Genomic DNA, 26431 nt, shown 5'->3' with positions numbered 1-26431 from the left:
GTGGATAGAGAACCAGCCCTGAATTCAGGAAGACCTGAGTTCAAATCTGGCCTCAGACACTTGACACTTACTAGCTGCGTGACCCTGGGCAAATCACTTCACCCCATTGCCTCGCAAAAAAAAAAAAAAAACTACAGATGGCTCAGTGCAACCTATCCCACACTTCTGAAAAAACAACTCAAAGTACAAATCCATCCTACTGATGGGGGCAAGTTGAGCCTCCTGTCCAATGCTCTAACCATTCCATGCTCCCTTCCCCAGCTCCTTCCCATGAGGGCAAAGGTTCGGTGACCTCACTGAGAAGCATCCATACTACATTTAGTCGTTTAGGGATGCTAAAAAGATATGTTCCCATCACAGCACACCAGACCTAAGACCATCTAATCACTTTATTGTCTGGGGCACAACCATTCCTTCATGTACTCAACCTGAAATTTATTATTATTCCTTCCTTTCTTTCACTTCTTAATTCCAATCAGTACCAAGTCCTCTTGATTCACCCTCTGCAGCATCAGCTGCATGAGTTCCCTCCTCTTTTCTCTATTTCTCAGGCCACCATCCTAGTATAAGGCCACCAATACCTGTCATTTGCACTACTGCTATAGCCTCCTAATAAGCATTCTTCCCTAAATGTTCTCCTTAGTCCAATCTAACCTTCATTCACTCTCTCAGAAGATTCTTTCTGATCTAGTTACATCATTCCTCTCTTCAAAAATTTTCAGTGCTTCCTTATTTCCTAAATCCACAGGCCTTTGCCCAGTGTTCAAAATCCTCCACAATATGACACCACCATACCTTTCCAGCCTTATCTTAGATTATTAGCTTCTAAGCACTCTACACACCTACCAAACTGGCATACTCTCTAATCCCATTAGTGCACCATGCACACTTTCCTCCATGGTTTGGTCCCAATATTCCCAAAGACAATTCCCTTCCTTGCCTCCCCCTATCTTCAAATGCTGAATTCCTGTCCAACCTTTAAAACCCAGCTCACAGGCTCATGAATTTAGAAATGGAAGGAAGCTTTCTACTAAGCAGAACTCCTCTAGCTTCTAGGAGGCAGCAGGATTCAAATCCCATTTCAGAACCTATCTGTGTGACTTTCGTCAAGTCCCTTAACCTCCCTAGGTCTCAAGTTTCCTCATCTGTAAAAAGGAGATGATTGGAGAAAATTATCTCTACAATCTCTTCAAGCTCTGAATCTATGATGCTGTGATTCCTACTATGAGCAAAGGAGAATGGACAAATATTTCCTCTATTCATAACTACTGCAGAAAGAGTCCCATGGCCACATACCAGATGACACACAGCAATTCCTGGGACTGGGGAGCCAGTTTCTAGGCAAGTGTCATATCCACACTGTCAGGAGACTGTTTTCTTCCTTTGACTCTGTTATGATTCTGCAGATTTAGGTGCTGTCCTTACCTGCCTAAACATCTTGCTGTAAAGGACCCCACACACGGCTGTATGATGGGTGGTAGACTCTTCCACCATTTTCCTGCTCCCTTCCTGGGCCTCCAGATAGCCCCTAAGAATCCCAATCTGTGCATGGGGAAAGATGAGACAAACTGAAAATCAGGATGGTCTTGTCTTCTAGGAGAGTCCCCAGTCAACAAGCATTTATTAGATACCTGGTATGTGCCAATCATTGCACTAGTTGCTAAGGATACAACAAAAATAAGACAGCCTCTCCCCTCCAAGAGCTTACATTCTATCAGGGAAAACAACATGTACAAGGACAGGGATAAGCCAGAGATATACAAAATGTATACTCTGAGAAGCCAGAACAAGGACAAGAACTACTAGAACCCACCAAATAACCAGTATTTAATGAGTGTCCACCATATATCTCAGGCTGAACCATTAACTGTTTTCTAGGGACCATGGAAGCAAGATCAAATGTGCTTTCTTGAGACATAAAAGGATGAGAAGTGCTCTGGAACTGGAGTCAGATAGATTCACTGACTTTATCACTTACTAAGAGATGGTATATTGGAAAAAACACTGGATTTTAAGTCACAAGGCCTGGGAATCTAATCCTGGTTCATTCCTTAACTGCCTGTAACCATAGGAAATTCATTTAATTTCTCTAGGCCTCAGTTTCCTTATGTGTAAAGTGAGGAGGTTTGACTAAATTGTTTCTGAGGTCCCTCTCTTCCAGCGTTAATAACGGAGGATTTTATTAACTGTTTTACCATGTAAAACGTGTTATGTAACCTTTCTACGCTTCCATTTCCTCATCTGTAAAATAAGGATAATAAGGAGACAAACTTCAGGAAGGGGGGGGCAGGGGGCAGACAATGTCGCATCAACTTCAAGTCTCTCTAACGTGAGTGCTCTGCACACAACAGCCCCTTATTAAGTGCCTGCCAAAATTGAGCTGTTCCTGCTCAGTACCCATTATCTAACCTGTGATTCAAACTCCCTGACCTAAACCTATGATTGCTATCTGCTCAGTCCTTTGAAGAAGTCAGAAGACCTGGGTTCAAATCCTGGCTCTGACCTGTATGACCTTGGGCAAGTGCTTTAACGTCTTATGAATTTGTTTCTATATCTACAAGGTGAGGAGGAGTAGAGGGAGTAGATGAAGTGATCCCTAGCATCTCTTCCAGTTCCAAATCTGATGATGCTAGACTAGAATTCTCATTGGCTTTTTGAGGAACCAGGGACCATTGGATTGGGAAGCAATACCCAAAAAACCACCCTATGTCTCCCAAATGTAACGTAAGGTCCACTGACTAAATCCAAACAATCCCCCCACCACCACCAAAGCTTGTCACTCACCGAATAGGTACCACAAATAAAGGTGTCATTGGCCTTGTGGAAGTAAGCACTGGTAATAGGATGATTTCCCAGGGCAAAAAATTTCCCTGAAAAGGACTGGAAACACAGAAAGTTGTGTATATCCCATAGACGAATGTTCTGAGGGGCAGAAATATACAGAAATTAGGATGACGGCACAGATTATTTTGTTGAAAAGTTCTGAAAGGTAGGTTGGCAAGTATTATTTATCCCTATTTTTCAGGTAAGGAAATGAGGCTCAGAGAGACTGGGGAGATCTGGAGCTAAAAGGAACTTTACAAATTGTCTAATCAAAACCCCTTCATTTTGCAGAAGAGGAAACAGAGGCCCAGAAAGGTGAAGTTATTTAGCTAAAGCCATATAGCTATGAAGTGGCAGGACTAAGATTTGAACTTGTTCCCAATTCCAAATCTACTGTTATTTCCCTTTACCTCAGGCTGCCTCTTCAATGTTAGACAAGCCAAACACAGGTCTTAGACTAGTGATGGTAAAAATGATAAGGATGAAATACAATATCTAGCCCTCAAGCCCAAAATTGCTGTAGCCATGTCCTGTCCCCATCAGGATGACAGTACAAAATGGCAGCCAGAGCTCTAGGCTGTGAGCCAGTACTCCTGACAACACCCCATGTGGCTTTGGATAAGTACCTTCCCTTCTCTGGGCCTTACTTTTCTCCTCTGTCATATGAAGGCATTGGATACCTGATTATTGAAGTCCCTTAGACAGACCTGATAGTGTGATTAAGACCAATGTGACATGGAGAGCTCTGCCAAAAGGCAGGGCTGACCTGTGTTAGGGCAGGATTTAAGGAGGCCCTAAAAGCCCTCTCTTTCTCAAAGGAGCTCTCTTCACCAGCCTGCCAGGGTATCTTTTGACACCCAATCTAATGCTATTTCCATTATACATAATGTCCCCAAAGGAAAACTCCTAGGAATATTGTAGCCAAATTCCAGAGTTCCCAGGTCAAGGAGAAAATATTGAAAGCAGCCAGAAAGAAACAATTCAGGTATTGTGGAAACACAATCAGGATAACACAAGATTTAGCAGCTTCTACATTAAGAGACTGCAGGGCATGGAATATAATATTCCAGAGGGCAAAGGAGATAAGATTACAACCCAGAATCACCTACCCAGCAAAACTGAGCATAATTCTTCAGGGGGAAAAATGGTCATTCAGTGAAATAGAGGACTTTCAAGCATTCTTGATGAAAAGACCAGAGTTGAATAGAAAATTTAACTTTCAAATACAAGCCTCAAGTGAAACACGAAGAGGTAAACAGGAAAGAGAAATCATAAGAGACTTATTAAGACTGAACTGTTTACATTCCTGCATGGAAAATGATATTTGTAACTCATGAGACCTTTGTCAATACTAGAGTAGTTGGAGAGAAAAAATTATATGTGTGTAGATAGATAGATAGATGGATAGATAGATAGAGGGCACAGGGTGAGTTGAAGATGAAGGGGTGATATCTGGGGAATTAAATTAAGGAGTGAAAGAGGATTATGCTGGGAGAAGGAGAAAGGGAGAGGTAGAATGGGGTAAATTATCTCACATGAAACAGACAAGAAAAGGCTTTTACAGTGGAGGGGAAACAGGGAGGTGAGAGGAAATGAGTGAATCTTATTCTCATAGGATCTGGCTTAAGAAGGGAATAACATATACACTCAAGTGGGTATGAAAAGCTATCTTACCCTACAGGAAAATAGGGTGGAAGGGGACAAGAGAGCAGGCAGATGATAGAGCAAGGACAGATTTGGGGAGGAGGTAATCAGAAGCAAACACTTCTGAGGAAGGACAAGGTCAAAAGAGAGAATAGAATAAATGGGAGGGCAGGATAGGATGAAGGGAAATAGAGTTAGTTTTTCACAATATGACTACTACGGAAGTATTTTGCATGACTTCACATGTATAATGTATCAAGTTACTTGCCTTTTCAATGAGGGTGGGTGGGGAGGGAGGAAGGTAGAAAATTTGGAACCCAAAGTTTTAAAAATACATGTTAAAAAAATTGTTTTCATACACACTCAACTGGGTATGGAAATCTATCTTACCCTACAGGAAAATAGGGGGGAAGGGGACAAGAGAACAGGGAGATGATAGAGGGGAGGGCAGATTGGGAGAGGAGGTAATCAGAAGCAAACACTTCTGAGGAGGGACAGGGTCAAAAGAAAGAATAGAATAAATTGGGGACAGAATAGGATTAAGAGAAATAGAGTTAGTTTTTCACAACATGACTGCTATGGAAGTGTTTTGCATAACTGCACATGTACAACCCATATTGAGTTGCTTGCCTTTTCAATGAGGGTGAGTGGGGAGGGAAGGAGGAAAGGAGAAAATTTGGAACCCAAAGTTTTAAAAACACATGTTTAAAAAAAATGTTTTTGCATGCAACTAGGAAATAAGAAATATAGGAAATGGGGTACAGAAATCTATCCTGCCCCATAGGAAAATAGGAGAAGGGCATAAGAGAAGGGGGGGGAAAGACAGAAGGGAAGGCAGACTAAGGGAAGGGGTATTCAGAATGTATGCCATCTTGGGGTGGGGGAGGGGTGAGATGGGGTGAAAATTTGGAACTCAAAATCTTGTGGAAGTGAATGTTGAAAACTAAAAATAAATAATTTTTTAAAAAATTGTTTTCACATGCAACTGGGAAATAAGAAATACAGGAAATGAGGCATAGAAATCTATCCTACCCTACAGGAAAATAGAAAGGGAAAGGGATAAGAGAAGGGGAGCAGAGATAAAAGGGAGGGTAGATTAGGGGAAGGGGTATACAGAATGATGCTATCTTGGGGTGGGGAGAGGGATGAAGTCTGTATTCAAATCCCAGGTAGGCCACAAGGTCTGTGACTTTGAAGTCCTTATTTTATTTTACTTTTTTTATTATCAGATATGATTTCATTGATGTAGAGAATTCCTAGCAAGGGGTCCCCTCTACCAATTCTGCCTGGGGCAGCAAGAGGTGAAGTGATTTCCCTGAGGTCACAGAGCCTGTATGTGGCACAGGCAATACTTTTACCCAGGTCTTCCTAACTCTGGAGCCAGCTGTCTTTCTGCTATACCACAATGCCTCTTTCAGGGATTTATTTTCTTTCTCTAGAAAAAAGAATAAGTGGATAGAGCACCAGCCCTGGAGTCAGGAGGACCTAAGTTCAAATCCGGCCTCAGACACATAACACTTACTAGCCGTATGACTTTGGGCAAGTCACTTAACCCCAACTGCCTCACCAAAAAAAAAAAAAGACAAAGACAAAGGATAGGGTTGAGTTCTATGATCTCTAAGGTCTTCCATAGCTCTAAACTTTATGATCCTATATTAAACAGACAGGACCCCAAAGTTGGGGAGTCTGAACAGTTTGGTAAAAGCAGGACAGGCCTGGATATATCAAAGGAGAGGACACTGAAGTAGAACCGAGGATGGGAGGGACCAAATACCAACTTCACCTAAAGCAGACTCTGCTTTAAATTCAGTGTGTAACCTTGAACCAGCCACTTCCCTAAGGCCTCAATTTCTGCCTCTAAAATGACAAGGATAGACTCTAGATGGCGTCTAAGAGGTCTTCCCTAGGGAATGGAAAAGAGGGACTTGTATAGAGATTGTCATTGTGGGAGACAGTACTTTGTCTTTGGAGATGCTGATGATGCAGCTTCTTTTTCCATTCACAATAACGTGAGTCACTGAGGTCTGGTGTCCCTTCATCTGCCACATGGGCTTCTTTATGAAGAGAGGATTCCATAGGAGAATGATCGGATCATAACCACCTGTCACTGTGATTTAAAAAAAAAAAAGGATTGATCTAAACATGTATCAGATCCTAAAACAGAGACCCTTCTTCCCAAAAGGAGGTGAGACCTCATTTCTCAGCTAGAGAAGGAAGAAAGGAGAAAAGGGAAGAAGAAAGGAAAGAGGGAGAAGGGAAGGGAGAAAGGAGGAAAAGAAAGGAGGAAAAGAGGAAAAGGGAGGGATAAGAGAGGGAGGGAGGAAGAAAAGGAAGGAGGGAGACTCCTATCATGTACCAGGCACTATGCTGAGTGCTTTGCAAATGTCCCATTTCATGCTCACAATAACCCTGAGAGATAGGTATTATTATTAACCTCATTTTGCAGTTGAGGAAACAATATAAACAGATGTTAAATGACTTGCCCATGATCACACAGCTTGTAAGTATCTGAAGCTGGATTTGAACTCAGGTCTTCCTGACTCCAGGCCCATCACTCTATCCACTAAACCACTGAGGTGACCCTAGATAATTTCACTCTTCATCTTCTCTGCCTAACCAACCTCTGAGAAAACCTGTCCAAATCCTCCTTCAGGCACCTCCATGTTCTCCCAAGCTCTGTACTATGCCAAAATTTCTTTCTCACCCAGCCCTCTTCCCTCATTTCCTCCAGGGAGTCTATCCTTTCTCCCCTTGGAAGAAAGTAGCACATCCCCTTTGTCTCCCTCTGCCCAAACAAATCAAAGGTAAGTTTGCTATCTCATCTTCTTTCAGCACCTGGACAAATACATCCGATCTTCTCCTATGCCCGACTTTAAAATTAATGTTACTTCTTAATATGTGGTTTGTGCAAAAATCTGTGCATGTTAATTCTCTCCTCAAACATCTTCAGTGGCTCTCTACTGAATAAAATAGTGAATAAAAGTCCAAATTCCTTTGCCTAGGATTCAAGGTACTCCACAATCTGGCTTTATTTGTTATGACTCCCTTCCATATACCTTACACACCAACCAGATTGGATTCCTCTCCGACCCCTGAAACACGCATGGTCCTGCCCTGCCCCCATGCCTTTGCCCATGCTGTTCCATATGCCTGGAATACATTTTCTCCCCATATCTGCTAGTTAAATTCCTTCCTGTTTGGGGTTTGGATCCATGCCTCACCCACATCATAATCAACTATAATGGGCTCAGTAATTAATTTCTTTTATTTAAAAAGTAGAAGGAAGTAAGGTCAGCTACAGAAATGAAAGATATTTTTAATCAAAAAATAACAATTGGAAACAAAGTCAATTGATTTGATTATATAGAAATAAAATAATTTTACACAACAAAAAAGCATTTTCTCTAAAATTAAAGAAACAGATTCAGGAAAATGTCTGCAATATATGAGACAAGATCATGGACCCTAACTTAAGAACCCCTGATCTATGTGAAGTAATGAAAAGTTCAATCAACAGAACCAGAACTGTATGCACACTGATTGTAAAATATACCTCCCTCCCAAAAACAGAAGAAAGGAATGGAGGGAATAAAGAAGGTGAGAATGAGAAGAATGAAAGGAAGGCAGGCCAGAAGCAGCAGACTTCTAAATAGGTCTGGAAGCACAGACAGAACAAAAGCATGTTCTTAGTTGGTCATGGTTTTATACACATACGTGTGTGTATCTATGTATCTGCAGATAGGTATTTACTGAGTCCATATCTATATATCTATATAGATGTATATATCTATATATGTGTGTGTGTATATATATATGTATATATGTATATATATATATATGCATATATGTATATATATATATATATAATTTGCCCTAACTTATTAAATGTTAAGGGGTTTTTTGCAAGATTTTAACCCTTTTGTTTTATATGTTTTTATTGATCCTTTTTGTTGATAGTTATTATTATAATTTTTTAAAAATTTAACACCTAATAATTCTTTAAAGGCCAAATACCTTGTCCTCCATGAAGCCTTTCCTGATCCCTTTTTTGCTTTTTGGGATCTTTTTGCTCCCAAGTCTTGTTTTCAAGGGAACATTTGAGTCCAATGATTCCCTTCCACCAAACATTTCCTTCTTTTTGGAGATACCAGTGCTGGCCTCAGCAGCTCTGTTCATGTTCAGTGACTGGTACCTCACTGAAGGAGGTGGGGCAGATAATAGAGAAGAAATACAAGGGAAACTCACCAAGGAAGTTCCTGTCTGGACAGTAATCGAAACACAGAATTCCCTTCCTCAGAGTCATTATGGAGCTTCTGAAGCATAAAAGAAAGATCATAGATATGAGCAAAGATGCCATAAATCAAAAATATTATTACTATTATTGCTGAGGAAGATTTTAAAAAATAGGCAAGATATAGTCCCTGCCCTCACAGAGCTTACATTCTAGCAAAAGAAGTGAGATATTATACATATACAAAAATCACACAATTTCATGATAACTATATTGGCAAAATGTGAGGTACAAAGTATCATGGGAGATCAAGAAAAAGGAAAACTAATTTCTAATTAGGAGGAACAGAGGACACTTCATAGAAGAGGTGGTATTTCATGGAGGGGGCTCGGCAGAAAAATTAGCATAGGACCTTGAATATAGTAGGGACTCAGGAAAGATTTGTTGGATATAGAAAAAATCCCTTAGCCTGGCATTCAAAGCCACCCTCCTACATTTCCAGCTTTACTTCCCATACTCTCACATATAACACATACTACATGTTTCAGCTAAACTGAGACACTCAACAGTCCCTGATCTCATCCTGATTTCTCCTGCCTTCATGCTTTTGTTCACTCCATCACACACATACAACTCTCTCTCTCTCTCTCTCTCTCTCTCTCTCTCTCTCTCTCTCTCTCTCTCTCTCTCACACACACACACACACACACACACACACACACACACACTTGGACTTTCCCTTCTCTCTCTCTGACTTCTAGAATCATTTCATCCCATCAAGTCCCACCAGTTGAAAAGTCCATCATCCCTGCTCTACTGAAGATTAAAACTCCCCTTGTCACTTCAAAATGCCTATTTCTATGTCTACCTTTCTTCCCTACTATACAGCAGAGGAAAAGGTGTACATCTTTTCTAAGTTTAGTCCCTCTGCCTGTAAGTTCCCCATCTCACCTCCTTCCATCTGCTTAGGCAATTTTTTCCCTTCAATTGTCTCCTCTTTCAAAAGAAAGAAGAAAACATCAATGAAACAGTTTTAAATTATGCAAAAAAAAAAGAGCAGAAAAAAGGTCAGAAAATGGCACAGGTAGACAGGACAGCTTTGAAAATATTGTATTAGGGGCAGCTAGATGGCGCAGTGAATAGAGCTCTAGCCTTAGAGTCAGGAGAATCTGAGTTCAAATCGAACCTCAGACACTTGACACTTACTAGCTATGTGACCCTGGGCAAGTCACTTAACCCCAATTGCCTCACTAAAAAAAATATACGTATACACACACACACACACACACACATTAGAAAAAAACAAACTTCCTAGGGGTTTTATCTTACATGCCTGCACTGGGGAGGCTAAGGCTGGTGGATCACTAAAGCTCAGGAGTTCTGAGCTGCAGGGGGCTAAGCCAATCAGATGTCCACACTAAGTCTGACATCAGTTTTGGGAGGTGGAACAAAGCTGACTAAAAAGAAGTAAACTGGCCCAGATTGGGAAAATGAAGGTCAAACACTGTTACAATCTACAGGGTGATCAGGCCCATGAGGGGCTACATTTCCAACTTTGGTGAGATAGGACGACCCATGTTTGTGATATTTTTCAAGTAAACAATAATAAAGACTTTTTAAAAAAAATTATCTCGGGGCAGCTAGATGGCGCAATGGATAGAGTACCAGGCCCTGAAGTCAGGAGGACCTGAGTTCAAATCCAGCCTTAGACCAAACACTTGCCGCATACTAGCTGTGTGACCTTGGCCAAGTCACTTAATCCCAACTGCCTCACTTAAAAAAAAATATTATCTCCTCTCTCATCAATATAGTCATACTTTCTCACCCCTCATTGATTCTGTTAACAAATATGAACAGGTTCTTAGCTCCTTTCTAAAGTCCCACAAACATTCCCTTGACCCTACTATAGCTTAGCTTCTATCCTATTTTTCCTCTCATTTCCACTGTCACACTCCAAAGATGGGTTATTCGTTGCTGTGACTTCCACCTCTGCCATCAACCACTCTTTCCTTAACCCCTCTAGGAGAGATTCAGTGACTTCCACTCATCTGAAACTACATTCCCCAAGGCCATTGATAATTCGCTTCACTGCCAAGGATTAAGAGGACTTCCCTCAGTCCTTACCCTTGGCCTGTGTAGCCTTTCCCACTGAAAACAAACCCTTGTTTGTGAAACTTTTCTCCCTTGTTCCTTCAGATACTGCAGCCGTCCTGCCTCATGGGTTGCCCAGGCTCAGTGTCTTTGTTAGGTGCTCAAGCTCTCCTCTTCAACATTCTTTCCCTCAGTGATGTCATCAGTCACATCCCTTCCACTATCACTAGAATGTATAACCACCTGCCCAGGTACTACCACCACCATCAGTCTTATTCTCTTGAAGTCCCTCTCTTTCTCCAACATCCAGCTCAGATGATGCCACCTAATCCATCAAGCCTTCCTTGACCTGTGCCTTAACCCAAGTTGGGAAGACTATGGCATATCTCTTCCTGCTCACATTTCTTATAACACTCTCCCCTTCCACATCTCCCATTCTCCTTCTATCATAGTGCCTGTGTGCTTATCCTTTCCCCATGAGACTATAAGCTTCTTGAGAGCAGGGTCTGTGTCATCAGAACTATCTTTGCACCCCCAGCTTTGTATACAGTAGGTACTTGTGTTTATTATTTAATTTATTATTGAATTAAATAAATTTTCATTGAATTAAATAAATTAATAGTCAATCAACGCATACTTGTCATTATTTATTTATTATGAATGGAGCCTGTCACTTAACCTCCCTGGGTCTCGATTTCCTCATTTATAAAATAGGGGGGTTGGACTAGATGATGTTCCCATAATGACTCCCAACCAGAAAAGATCTCTCCCTCATCTGAATTTTGTAGCTCTCTTATCTATTCTTACAACATCTGAATTCATATTAAGCTGTGCTTGTGTCTTATTGCCCCCTACTAAATTAAGGTCATTGAGGGCAGAAACCATGGCATCCCCCTTAGCAAAAGGAGGGACCAGACCTACTAGGTGTGTGACAAAGAAACTTCATGCTATAATAGAAAGAGCATCAAATTTGGGAATTAGAAGACCTGGATTTAAATCTCAACTACATTGTCCCTTCCTCTTTCTGAAATGTCTTTTTGCAAAATGGAAATAATACTTGAGAAGCAGTAGCAGGTAGAGAGAGCTGACCTCAGAGTCTAGAGGACCTGGGTCCCACCTCTGCTACATGCCCCCAAGCAACTCGGGAAGACTACTAAGAGTCTATAAATTATAGGGCAAAAGCTCAACGGAATTGAAGAAGTTTCCTTATTGGGAGCTCCCTCTACCAGTGAAGCCATATGTTTACACCAGCACAATAACTACTATAATTATTAATTTTACTAAATTACTAATTTTACTAATTTTAAATTACTAATATTACTAAATATTTGTTGATCTAACATCTCCAGCCCTATCTCACTCTATGCCCTTTGGAAAACAAGCCACCAGCAGTAAGAGAGGGCAAATCCAGGGTTTTTGAGTCAGCCCCACTGCATGTGCCTATGGCATTCTAACACTTTTTATCAATCTTGGCATAGATCACTGCAGGCCATTTAAAGCTTAACACTACCACCTACTGGCTCATATTCTATAATGCACTCATAACTAATTATGGCACTGATTTTTAAAAAGTCACCAATTTTTCCTTTAAATTCATTTCAACTTTGAAGTCACATGTGTATCAATAAAATTTCTATAAGCCTTGAAATAGGAAGAGAGCTCCTGAGATGTTAAAGCCATTGAATATAATAATGACTATCAAATGGATAAAAATCACAATCAAGAAACTAAAAATAATTTTTAAATGGTAATAGCTCATTTTGGATGATGCTTTATGATTGAATAAGGTTTTCACAACAATCCCATGACACACAAATAGTACAAGGGTTATTTTCCCTTTTTTTATAGGAGTAGCCTAGTGTAGTAGAAAGAACAATGGACCTGGGTTCCTATCCCAGTTCAACCCCTAACTAGCCATGGGATCTTGGGAAAGTTGATTGGTCTGTCTGAATCTGTGTCTTCATCTGTATGCAAAATGGGGATAATAGAGGCTACCTCACAGGGGCAGTGTGAAGCTCAAATGAGTAGACAGGCATGAGCTGATTTTTCAGCATCTCCTATACATGTGAGTTACTGCTCGTTAATGCAAACTTGCTGACTGGCCCTAGCTGACTGTCATTCACAGGTTTTACCTTTCATAAAGGATCCCAAACCTCAAGGATTTCGGAGGATCATGTCCTGGTTTCCTAATTCCAGGATGGTAAGGAGGGCAACTTCCTTACTCAAGGAGGTGCTACTTACAAAAACAAATAGAACCAATCCCACAAATTATCCCCTTTGAATTACCTCAATCAGTTGACCATCCCCAGTTTCTCCTCTCCTGGCTTTGTCTACAGGTTATCTGTGCCCAGTCCTTTGGAATTACTGGCAAGTCAGTAGACACAGTCCTTTGGATTGGGTGGGCATACATTCTCTGTTCCTACTATGGGGTGTGAGCCCTAGGAGAAAACCCCTCCCACATACCAACACCATCTCTCCCCTTCCACAACATCCATTTTCATAACATCACCCCCCCAAGATTCACAAGACAATAAAGAAGGGAGAACAGAAGGAAGACCACAAACTCTCAAGCTTGCCACTGAGTCAGGGGCCCAGAGGAAGGTTTCTTAACCTGTGGCCGATAAACTTGCTTTTTTGATATTTTAATATTAAAATATTAATTTAATATTAAACTTAATTAAATTTAATTAATATTTAATATTTTGATCACTGTATTTCACTCTAAGTGGTTCCCTCTGCATTTCTACATCTTTTACTTGTATTTATTTAAAAACATTCTTCTGGCTAGAGGTCCATGACACAAAAAAGGTTAAGAATCCCTGCTCTAGAGAGAAGCAGAGACAGATGTGGCTTCCTTAGCCGGCTGGCATTTAAATTCTTCCATAATCTGACCTTGGGGCAGCTAGGTGGTGCAGTGGATAGAGCTCTAGGCTTGGAATCTGAAAAACTCATCTTCCTGATTTCAAATCTGGCCTCAGACCTTTACTAGTTGGGTGACCCTAGGCAAGTCACTTAACCCTGTTTGCCTCAGTTTCCTCATCTGTAAAATGAGCTGGAGAAAGAAATGCCAAACCACTTTAGTATCTTTGCCAATAAACCCCAAATGGGGTCATGAAGAATTGGACATAACTGAAAATCAACACAGCAATAACAAATAATCTAACCTTTCCAGTCTTGCATCATATATCCAGCAAAACTGGACTGCTACCTGCTCATTGACCTCACTCTTTTCTCCCCCATCTCTGTGTATTCATGAAAGCCATTCCCAAAGTTTCCTCCTTATTTCTCCCATGGGAATCCTTTTCTTTTGAGACCTAGCTCAGGTGACACCTCTTCCACAAAGTCTTCCCTTGTCCTCCTGAGTGAAAATAATCTCTCTCAAATTTTCCTAGAGGACTTTGTCCAGCTCTTTCCTTTACACCTTTCACTTCCTATCTTATATCAAACTGACTTATGTTATATGTCCTATCCCATGCCATTCAACCCCCAATAGATTATAAATTTCTTGAGGGTAAGGACATCTTAGTGTCCTGGAGCCCAGAATAGTGTCCTACAGAAATAACAGGAGCTTATTAGCAGATGTTTGTTGAGCTGTTAAGGGAGAGAAAGTTTGAGCTTACTTTAGATGATCAGTTCTAGTTGGCATAATTGTCAGGACCATGGCCGTATTGTCAATGGCTGAGCAAGAGGCCACCAGATTCAGCTGGGGGATGAACTTGACCTGCTGACACCAGTTGGTGTGAATTGCCTAGGGAAGAAAGCAGACAGTGGAGGAAGAGCCAAACCAGAGCTAAAGTCATGCTGATAAATGGCCAGCGGAGCATACTGGGTCCCAGAGCCATTTTATATCCTATCTATCTCTCACATTCACAGGGCCATTGGAGACCATCAAAGTGCAGCCTCCCACAGAAAACATAAATTCTCCCTACAATAACCCGCACAGGTGGTCAGTCAGTATGATATGTTTTATCCAAAGGTATTTGTTAATTATTATTTTGAAGCGTTCCCCTACTTTGAAAAGTACTTTCTCATTTTAACCTCATAATGTAACTGGACAGGACAGGCATTGTTTTCCCCACTCTATAGAGAGAGAAACTGAAGCTCCGAAAAGTTAACTCTGACTCTTCTCTATAATATAAATCCAGCCAATGGGAAGGAAAACTCACCTTCAATCGATAGCTTCTATGTACTTTAGACTTCTTAGTTAAAAGATGCTGCATAGAGATTTTGATGTAAGGACCTAAAAAAATAAGTCAAAAAGCAAAGTACAGTATTAATTACCTTCTCTCTATACATCATCAAATCTTCCCCTTTCCATTCATTCAGAAACTGTTTTATTAAGCTCATACTATGTACAAGGCACTGTGTGGCACTGAAATTCCACAGATTCCTGCCCTCAAAGAACTTACATTCTACCCATGGAGATCAGAACTATGACACACATGGGAAAAAAAGTAAAACGTGAAGAGGGTCCACGAATGTTTATTAAGTATTTACTATATGATAGGCACTGACTGTGCTAAGTTCTGTGACTACAAACACAATTTGGGGAACGATGAGGACAAAGTAGTTTGGGGAAATAAGAGGTTGGAGAGAATGCCTTCAGATTAGGGAAAAGGAAGGATTTACAGACTAGGTGGCACCTAAGAAAAGCTGTGAAAAACAAAGCTGTGGAGGGCCTCTGCTTCGGTACCCAAGGGTTACCATAATCACATTTAGTACATGAATATGTAATTATTTGCATTCTATTGCCATAGTTGTAACTAGCTGTGGGGGGCAGCCTGCCTTTTCCAAATATTAATTTGATATAGCACTTTTTTTAACCTTTCCAATATGTAAATTGTTGCTTAAGTTACTGCTCTCCAAAAAAAAACTTTACATCTATTTCCTCATTTGATCTTGACAATTAGTATTTCAATGTTATTATTAGTAGTATTTCATTGTTCATTGTTACTAATAGTATTTTAATTTTTCTGATGAAGAAAGAGAGACACATATTGGGTGATTGGTCAAAGGTCACGCAGTTACAGAATTAAGACTAAAACTTACACCTCTTAACTATTTGGCATTTAGTGCTCTACTGTGCCAGTAACATTTAAATAATAATAATAATTCTATTGAATTACTTTGTGCTATTGTAGGGGTAAACTCTATTTCCTAGTAGAATCCCATGATCTTCAGACACATAGACAAGTCACATCCCATCCAAGGGCCCCAGTTTCTTCCTCTATAAGATGATGAGGGTTGGAGTTGACAGTCTGTAACAGCCCTTCTAGCTCTCATCATAATAATAATGGCAATTCAGCCTGAGAAAAGATTTCAGTGAGAGGTACCTTATCCTGCCAGGTGATCTCTAGAATCTTCCTAAGACAATTCAAATGGAAGCGATTCAGTTTCCTGGCATGGACGCTAGTATGTCCAAGTTTCACAGCCAGCACGATGGCCCTGTAGGCCTTCAGTCTGGTAGGCAGCTTAATACCTCTTCTTTCCCATACTTTCCTTCGTAACCTCTCAAACACTGAGCAAGCTTTGGCAACACATATGTCAACTTCATCACGTGTACATCTCTGGAAACTTTACTGCTAAGCTAAGCGAACTTATCCACAGTATTCAATATTTCTCCATTTGCCTGTAACCAAAGTTTCCACATATGGATAGTGTGGTGTTGGCTGGTGGAGAACCTGTGTTTTCTTGGTGTTAATTGTTAGGCCAAAATTAACACAAGCAGCAAAGAATCAATCCACACTTTGTTGCATTTCAGCCTCAGAGTCTGCATTTGAGTGTACAATCATCTGTAAACAAAAAATCACGCACCAATTCTCTCTCCACTTTGGTCTTAGCTTGTGGTCCTTTCAAGTTAAATAATTTACCATCAGTGTGATAGCTGATCTTGATGCCATTTTCATCCTTGTTGAAGGCATTTGACAACATGGCTGGAAACATCATGCTAAAAGGCATGGGAGCAAGCAGACAACCTTGCCTTTACTCCATTGGTGACTGGGAAAGCACAAGAGCATTGTTCATTATCCAGAACCCAAGCAAGCATACCTCCATGAAATTAACATGCAATACAGACGAAATTCTCCAGACAACCAAATTTTGACATAATTTTCCACAATCCTTCATGAATGACAGTATCAAAAGCCTTGGTCAAATCAATAAACATTGTGTACAGACCTCTGCTCTGCTCCTGGAATTTCTCCTGGAGTTGTCGGGCAGTAAACACAATATTGACTGTTCCTTGGCACTTTAGAGAGATGCAAAATTCTGGGCTCAGTAAGAAGATAGGTGAAATTCAGTTTTATGCTGATAGTAACAATCTAAAGCACTTTTATGATTCCTTGAAGGCTATTTATGGACCAAAGACTTAAGGGGCACCTCAACTAGTCAATGCTGATGGAGCCACACTGATCAGTGATAAGGACATGATCCTGGAGAGATGGGCTGAACACTTCCACAGTGTTCTCAACAGACTGTCATCAATCAATGCTGAAGCCACTGATCAAATACTTCAGGTTGAAGTCAATATAGTCAAACTTCCAACTGAAGAAGTTTTGAATGACATTAGGCTCCTCTCATGTGACAAAACACCTAGTACTGATTCCATTCTAGTAGAGGTTTACAAGGCAGGGGGTCCACTCCTCATATATATAAGCTAACTACAATCTTCCAGGTTATACGTAAAAGGAGGTTATCTGCTAGGAGATCAAGGATGCCTCCACTATCCATCTCAGTAAAAGAAAAGGAAATAGGTTGTCCTATGACAATCAGGGGAAGGGAGTCTCTTTCTTAGTCACTGCCAGAAAGATTCTTGCCAGAATCCTCCTGATCTTTCACCTGGAAGATGGTCATCTATCCAAAAGCCATCTCTCTAAGCTTCGCTTGCACTTTACTTTTGATGGATTTAAACACTGCCTTCTTAGAGACAGACAAACTATCCTGCCAGTAAATTCTGTGGAGTTCTTATTTATCATTTAGTATCTTCTGAATTTCCCCATCATTTTTATCAAACCAATCCTGATATTTGTAAGTGTTCTGGCCTAGATGAGTAAATGTGGTACTATACACCAAATCTCTGAAAACTGTCCACACCTTTTCTGCTCCACTGTTGCCAACTGTATGTTGGCTCAACTTTCCCTCCAAGTCAGTCAGTAACAAACTGTTCTCATGCAGAAAAGGCTCTAATCTGTTGACATTATTAAGTCTTTTGGAAACTGTCTTGCCTTGAGGCAACCACTTTTGTTGAATGTGAGTGTTTGAGGATAAGTCTAAGATCAGTCCAGCACTCAGTGCCACACATTACCTTCGTCACTCTCATATCCTGTCTGTCTCTTCTCCTTATAATGACATCGCCTATTAAATGTCCGTGTTTGCGCGAGGGTGCATTCATGAAGTTTTATTGTGTTTAGGTAAATGGAAGACAGGGTTAGTGATGAGAAGGTCATGAGATGCACAAGTCTTCAGTAGTAAGTGACAGTTGCTATTGCTGTTTCCAACTCTGTTTCTTCCAAGGACTTGCTGCCATGTCTGATAGTCTCTGACTACTCTGGCGTTCAAGTCACCCAAAATTACAAGCTTGTCCTCTTTCAGCACATTGATGAAATGGGTCTCCAGGTCTTCACAAAATTTTTTCTTTGACCTCATCAGGGTTCATCATGGTGGGAACGTACACATTGATAATGGTGGCATGCTGCTTCCTTGCAAGTAGCAATTGCATTGTCATGAGCCTGTCATTTACTCCTTTTGGGAGGCACTCAAGCTTGTCGATTAGATTAGATTTGGGGGCAGCTAGGTAGCGCAGTGGATAGAGCACCGGCCCTGAAGTGAGGAAGACCTGAGTTCAAATCCAGCCTCAGACCAAACACCTGACACTTACTAGCTGTGTAACCCTGGGCAAGTCACTTAACCCCAATCGCCAAAAAAAAAAAAAAGATTAGATTTGACTGTGAAGCTTCCACCAGCTTCCTGGCACTCCTCCTCACCCAGACCAGTCCAGAAAAACATGTATCCAGCTCTGACTTCAGTAAGCTGGCCTTCATTTGCCAGCCTTATTTTACTCAAGGCTGCTGTCTGATGCAGCATCTGCTGAGTTATCTCACAACGAGAGCTGTTGGCATTTCAGGTCTCCTGGATTTCGTGTTGTCCATAAGTGTGTGCACATTCTATTTGTGAAATCATCTTTGCAAAAGTTTTTGCACATTTTTTTGTGTTTTGACAAGAAGATAAGATCCCCACACCTGGGACAGTAAGCAAACCAGAGTTAGGTAAGCTGAAGAAAACAATTTTTAGGGCACTTTTTCTAGCCCCTTCCTCATGCCAGGTGGTGAGCAGTGCAATCCTTAAAAAAAGCTGCTCAGAGGGGCAGCTAGGTGGCGCAATGGGGCAGCTAGGTGGCGCAATGGAGAAAGCACCAGCCCTGAAGTCAGGAGGACCTGAGTTCAAATCTTACCTCAGACCAAACACTAGACACTTACTAGCTGTGTGACCCCTGGGCAAGTTACTTAACCCCAATTGCCTTAAAAAAAAGAAAGAAAGAAAGAAAGAAAGAAAGAAAGAAAGAAAGAAAGAAAGAAAGAAAGAAAGAAAGAAAGAAAGAAAGAAAGAAAGTAAGAAAGAAAGACAAGAAAAAGCTGCTCAGCAAGGAATAGTTCACCTGTCAGATTTATGGAAAACAAAAGAATTTATGACCAAACAAGAGATAGAGAACATTGCGAAAAGCAAAATGGATAATTTTGATTATATCAAATTGAAAAGGTTTTGCACAAACAAAGTCAATGCAACCAAGATTAGGAGGGAAGCAGACAATTGGGAAATAATTTTTACAATTAGTCTCTCTGATAAGGGCCCTTTCTAAAATATAGAGAGAGTTAAGTCAAATTTATAAGAATACAAGTCATTCCCCAATTGATAAATGGTCAAAGGATAGGAACAGGCAGTTTTCAGATGAAGAAATTAAAGCCATCTATAGTCATATGAAAAAATGCTCTAAATCACTATCGATTAGGGAAATGCAAATCAAAACAGCTCTGAGGTACCACATCACACCTATCAGATTGGCCAACATGACAAAACAGGAAAATGATAAATGATGGAGAAGATGTAGGAAGATTGGAGCCACTAATGCATTGTTGGTGGAGTTGTGAAATGATCCAACCATTTTGGAGAACAATTTGGAACTATTCCCAAAGGGCTATTAAAATGTACATACCCTTTGATCCAGCAATAGCACTTCTAGGGCTGTCTCCCAAAGAGATCACAAAAATAGGAAAAGGACCCACATGTATAAAAATATTTATAGCAGCTCTTTCTGTGGTGGCAAAGAATTGGAAATTGAGGGGATGCCCATCAACCGTGGAATGGCTGAACAAGTTGTGGCATATGAATGTAATAGAACACTATTATGCTATAAGAAATGATGAGCAGGCAGACTTCAGAAAAACCTGGAAAGACTTGTATGGTCTGATACTGAGTGAAACGAGCAGAACCAGGAGAACGTTGTACACAGCAACAGCCACATTGTGCGATGACTAACTTTGATAGACTTAGCCCTTCTCAGCAATGCAAGGATCTAAGACATCTCCAAAAGTCTCATGATGGAAAATGCTATCCACATCCAGAGAAACAACTATGGAGTTTGAATGCAGATCGAAGCATACTATTTGCTCTTTTTTTTCTTCTGTTTCGTTTTGTTTGCTCTTTCTTGTGGTTCCTCCTATTGCTTCTAATCCTTCCTTACAACATGACCAATGTGAAAATATGTTTAATAGGAATGTATATGTAGAACCTACAGCAGATTGCACACCATTTTGGGGAGGGAGGGGGAGAAAAATTTAAAACTCAAAAGTGTATGGAAGTGATTGTTGAAAACTAAAAATAAATTAATAAAAAATAAAACAATAAAACATACTAGCTGTGTGACTCTCGGAAAGTCACAACCAAGAAAAAAAAAATAGAGAAAGGCTTTTTCCCCCCTCCCTTAACATTAAGCTTTAAAAATGCTTTGTAAATTAACTCTCTCTTATTAGCTTCACCTAAAAAAAAAAGCTGCTCAGATACCTAGGGGCTGATGTATCTCACTGCTGCTTCAGTCTAATGAGAAGACAACCTTATGGCCTAGGATGCCTATGTGCAGAGTTGTAACCACAGCTTCTACTGTATCCAAACCTGCTACTTAGTCACTTGCCCATCACCACAGGACTTTGAGTAGGTATGAAATAATAAAATAATGATATAGCAAAATGTAAAATGGGGCGGTGTCTTTTGACTCATGCATAAACTGGATTCAAGTGAAGCAGAGCTGCACATCGGCCGTACTCTCTCTTCCAGTCACTGAGGTCCATTGGCAGGACAGAAATCAGACTGGTGGTGACCCAGGATACAATGGATGACCTTGGTGTCTTCAATGTCTAACCAAACTCTAAATGCTTCACAGCACCTGCTTCCATTACCTTCAAGGCCCATTAGAACAAATTGTTCTCATCCATCCATTCCTCTGGGGAAGTCTTCACATGCTTGGGGTAGACACTCCCCTAACTCATCAACAGGTTTGAGGCCTATCAATTACCCTCATTTATAGCTGATTTATCCCAGCTGCCAAGATGGTTTTACTGGGGTGTGACTGCTGTGCATGCTAGTTAGCTCTCCTAAGGGAAGTCTAAAAAGGTTGTGGGTAAGGGCAGAGTAGAGGAGTAGAAGAGGGAAAAAAACAGCCTAAGCCACAGGAAGGGCAGAAAAACAATCATACATTTGTTGACCTTCTGTGAAGCACTATAGACATACTATTGAGCAAATTTTCTAGGTATGTGGAGAGGAATATTTGCAATAGTAATAATAATATCTCATATTTCTGTAGCCCTTTACATATACTACAAGATCCCTTTCCAGCTCTAAATCTATCACCCTGATTATCCGTATTTGACAAAAAAAAAAAAAGTAACACCATAGTGGGGAGGTGAATTGCCCTAGTCACACATCTAACTAGTGCTAGAACCAGAGCTGCAACCCATGTCACCTGCACAAGACTAGGATAAATCCACCTAATTCATCATAAGCCATTAATGATGGAATGCCTTATCCATCCTAAAGGCATTTAAAGGGACTACTGAACTCTCTGTAGCAGCAAAAAGGTGAAAACAAAGCTGAAGCCCATTTAATGGAAAAAGATTAAACAAATTGTGGTACATGAATGTGATGGAATATTACTACATTATAAGAAATGATGACTGAAGGGAACAATGGGAAGATTTATGTAAACAGATATAAAGTAAAGTAGAACCAAGAAAATTATATACACAATAACTACAACAATATAAATGGAGAAAACAAGAAAAAATTTAAAGCTGAACATTGTATAATCATAATGACCAAAGAAGAGATATAGGAATGCACCTTCCACCACCCCAATTCTACCCTTACTGCTTCTTTGTAGAAGTAAGAAGCATTGGTTGATATGTTGGTTAGTGTTGAATGTGGGGCTGCTTGATGATTCAGTTTTGTTGAATTGATTTTTTTCCTCTTTTTTTTTTTTTAAACTGGTATACGGGATGATTTCTCTGGTAGGGAGAGGTGAAGGATCTAGTAGGAAATGCAAGTGATATAAAAACAATAGATAGCCATAACAAAAATTTTTAAACAAAAATATAGAGAGCATTGGAGAGGGTGATGTTTAACACACAGAAAATCAAAAATTGTCATCCCACTAGAGATATTCTAAGAGCCAGAGGCTTCCTGATGCTCCTTAAATTACACCACCTAGGCCTAACCTTGTTCCAGTTTCCCGAGATCAACCTTTGTTTTGATCTGGAAGATATGTGGGTGAAACAATCCGGACTCCGCAATATCATCAGAGACAAAGATGAGGACATTGCCCTTTATATCACCAACACAAAACACGGCTTTGTGTTGGTCTGTCCTGGGGGAAGAGAGAGGAAACACAAGAGGAAATCAATCCTTGAGACACTACTGCTTCTGCTTCTGCTTCTGCCTTGCTACCAAACATCCCCATCTCTTGCATGAGGAAGGCTACTATGAATGCTACACTTGGTGTCTCCACTGATCATCATGGGCCTAGCAGCCTAAGCTCAGAAAGACTTCAAGTCAGACCTAAAAATGTAGACTATAAGTGAAGAATAATTTTTAACAAATATGGGGGGGGGGAGAACAGAAAAGGTCCCTAATGAGTTAACTTTCAAATGGACAGCCAACTTAGTATGTAGTGTCCTCATAGAAGGTACAGTGGCAAGTGCAGTGTATTAAAATCCTGTCTCTGCCACTGTACCTGTGTGACTGGGGGCATGTCACTTTCCTTCTCTGGGACTGAGTTTCCTCACCTGCAAAACTGGGGACTTGTAAGGTCTTTTCTAGCTCTAAATTTATGAACCTCTCTGGAAAGGAACTTAAATATCCCCTGGCTGCTGCCATCTTCTCAATGTGGAGATAGACAGGGAGGGAGCAACCTGCCCAAAATCATGAAGGAAATGATTGCTCTTTCAACACTCACTCAGAAAGAGAAAGACTTGGAGACAGGGGATAAGAACTAGAATCCCAGCTCTGCCATTTATTGCTTGTACAGCCTTGGGCAAGTCATTTAACTTCTGTGGGCCTCCAGTTTCCTCACATGTAAAAATGAGGGATTAGTTCAATAACTTCTATAGTCCCTTCCAACTCTAAATCTATAATTCTTGGATGTCAAATGTACTCTATTTTGCTTATCTGTTTGGTATCAGTCTCTACTTTCTACTCTGGGTTTCACACACACTGATTTTTATCCTTTCAGGAGGGATTCCCAAAACCATGGTGATGTTGGACAAGCATAGAAGGAAGATGCCAAAGAAGGGCTCTTCTCCTGTAGAAAAAAAGCTACCTTTGGCAGGACTTTGAACAACCGATGGGATTTAAAATCAGTTCCTCTAACTCAAGAGGCAATACTCTTTCCTTTATACCAAGGCCCAAAGTCTTGAACCATAGTTAACAATGAAGCATTGGGCCAAGCTATTAGAGACCTAGAAGTCAGGAATTAAGCAAATAACATTTTTGCACTCTGTCCCTTGTTACAGGAATTGATTTTATATTTACTATTCTCTTATAAATAAATCCTAAGTAGTAATATACCTAAGTAGCTAGGTGGATATAGGGGTCCTGAGAAGGAAAGTAGAGACTACAGACATAAGGGATTTAATCTAGTACACTTGGAACAATCCAGAATAAGTCTTCAGCACCACTAACTCTAAGCCCTTCCTCCACGACATGTTTGAGCAGGAACCCAGGACTGCAGGAACAGGAGGAAGCCAAGTAATCAACAGAGTCCTAGACTGCGTTGCCATACATCCTGATGCCTTAACCAAAGCCATTTCAATGGTCCACTGGAGGAGATATGCAAGGCCAGGAACCAGTTTTGTTGTTGTCGTTGAGTCACTTTTAGTCATGCCTAACTCTTCATGACCCCATTTGGGGTTTTCTTGGCAAAGATACAAGAGTGGTTTGCCATTTCTTTCTCCAGCTCATTTTACAGATGAGGAAATGGAACCAAAGTGTTAAGTGACTTGCCCAGGGTCACACAGGGAAGAAGTGTTTGAGGCCAGATTTGAACTCAGGAAGATGAGTCTTCCTCACTCCAGGCCCAGAAGTCTATCCACTGCACCACCTAGCTGTTGAGGAACCAGTTAGTCCCCTTCAATAATACCCAGGATGGGCCTTTGGCCAAACTCACCAGTAATCCATGACTAAGGCACAACTGTCCAGGTCAATAAAGATAAAAGTCCTTTGGCATTTGTTTCCAGAAATGTCAAAGAATTCTGGGGAAGAACCAAGGAGAAATGCTGGTGAGCAAACCCAAACCCACTTATTGTCCATTGCTCTCAACCTCTAGCACGGAAGTCAGGGCACAAAACTGAAAACTGGCCACCAATGTCAGTTCTAAGCTCCTCAAGTATTTTCTTTACCTGGAATCACACAATCTTAGAGCCAAAGGAGACCTTTGGGGTCATTTAGCATTCAAAGATACAGTCTACATTTAGAGTTGGAAAAAGCCTTAGAAATACTCTAGTTCTACTACATCACTTTAAAGATGGGGAAACTGAAGCCCTGAGACTCATTCAGGTCCACAGAGAGGAAGTGGCAAAGCCAGGAAAAATCCCAGGTCCTCCAACTCCAAATTTAGGGAACTTTCCACTACATCAGGTTCACCACTACAATGCTGTCCTGATGTATGCAAAGCACTTAACTGTGTTACCCTGTGAGTAAATAGTAGAATTATTATCATGACCTGTAGCTAAATAAGAATAGCTAAAAAGACTGAAATTCACAGTCTTTTTAAGTGACTTTCAAATACCACGGAGTTAATAAGCATCTGAACCAGGGCTTGAATTCAGGTCTTTTGACCAGTCCGGGGTTCTTTCCATTCATAACCACTGCCCCTGTTACAACCCCTGCTCTCCCAATTAACCTCAAGGACAGCGTCACCAACAAATAGTCTAGTGATTGGGAGCTTATCACTAAATGGTGCAGCTGTTCTATTTTTGAATGGTTCTAATTTTTAGGAACCTCCTCCCAAATGAAGCTGAAATTTGCCTCCTACAACTCCTGAAGCTGAGTTCCCAATTCTTCCCTCCAGGCCATATAGTTAGCAGTGGAACCTTAACTAGAACCCAGATCCTTCTGATGACTAGTATGCTCTTTTTCCACTATAACTCCCCACCAGGACCCCTACATAATAGTTGTGTAAAGATTGATGGAGGTCTCTTGCTATTCATTTTAATGGGATTATATCTGTATTACTAATCCCCCCCGTACAATACTATTTATTCTGGCTGAGTCTCAAAAGATATTTAATAACAGATATCTTACCTTCCAACACAAAGGGAGGCCTTCTACAGCCTCTGACGAGGGAATTCAGTCTGCTTCAATCACCTCCCCATGCCTGCTCTTACCTAAATCCTGGTCTGTGGATGCAACCGCCATCAGGTTGATGTTATCCAGACATACCATGTCATTGACCCACATCTGCTGGGTGTGGCGGCGATGTGTCTGGTCCAGCTAAGAAAAAGAAAGGTTGATAAGCACTGGGCAACATGACCATTAAAAAAAACCATAATCCAATCTCCTCATTCTATAGATGAGGAAACTGGAGCCCAAAGAGGGGAAGGGGTAAAGGCAGGAACAAGATTCAACCTTGGTTATAGAGTCACAGGATCATAAACGGAGAGCTGGAAGGGACTTTAAGGGGCCACTAGTCCATCTTACTTATAGATGAGGAAACTGGGGCCCAAATAATTAAAGTGACTTATCCAAGGTCACTTAGGATGGGAGTGATAGAACTGACATAAAAACCCAGGATTGAGGAATGGTTGAATAGGTTTTGGTGTTTGAATGGGATGGGATATCATTGTGCTACAAGAAATGAGAAAACAGATAATTTCAAAGAGACATGGAAAGACGTGTATGAATTGATATCAACTGAAACAAGCAGAACCAGAAGAACAATTTATAACTATAATATTGATACAATAAAAATGAACAATTTTGGAGATTTTTATAAACTGATGGAGAATGAAATGAGTAGAGTCAGGAAGACAATTTACACACTAAGGACAACACTCTCATAGAGGCAAATTTTGAAAGCTGTAAGAACTATGATCAATACAA

General features: G+C 40.6%; 1 protein-coding gene across 2 annotated transcripts in view; it reads right to left on the bottom strand.

The window, feature by feature from the left end:
• The window catches only part of EFCAB8 (EF-hand calcium binding domain 8), a 136188-nt gene that overhangs the window by 53812 nt on the left and 55945 nt on the right, over positions 1 to 26431 (bottom strand). For both annotated transcript variants that reach the window (XM_020990739.2, XM_020990740.2), the window contains exons 8-16: positions 25717 to 25822; positions 24498 to 24582; positions 22552 to 22700; positions 14956 to 15029; positions 14410 to 14537; positions 8713 to 8780; positions 6426 to 6574; positions 2785 to 2922; positions 1426 to 1542 (exon numbers count right to left, since the gene is read on the bottom strand). In XM_020990739.2, the coding sequence (XP_020846398.1) occupies positions 1426 to 1542; positions 2785 to 2922; positions 6426 to 6574; positions 8713 to 8780; positions 14410 to 14537; positions 14956 to 15029; positions 22552 to 22700; positions 24498 to 24582; positions 25717 to 25822 (1014 nt within the window). The remainder of the gene's footprint in view (positions 1 to 1425; positions 1543 to 2784; positions 2923 to 6425; positions 6575 to 8712; positions 8781 to 14409; positions 14538 to 14955; positions 15030 to 22551; positions 22701 to 24497; positions 24583 to 25716; positions 25823 to 26431) is intronic.

The sequence above is a fragment of the Phascolarctos cinereus genome, unplaced genomic scaffold (assembly GCF_003287225.1).
Source record: "Phascolarctos cinereus isolate Bilbo 61053 unplaced genomic scaffold, phaCin_HiC Scaffold_2;HRSCAF=192, whole genome shotgun sequence".
Classification (NCBI taxonomy): Eukaryota; Metazoa; Chordata; class Mammalia; order Diprotodontia; family Phascolarctidae; genus Phascolarctos; species Phascolarctos cinereus.
This window is presented reverse-complemented; position numbering and strand designations above follow the sequence as displayed.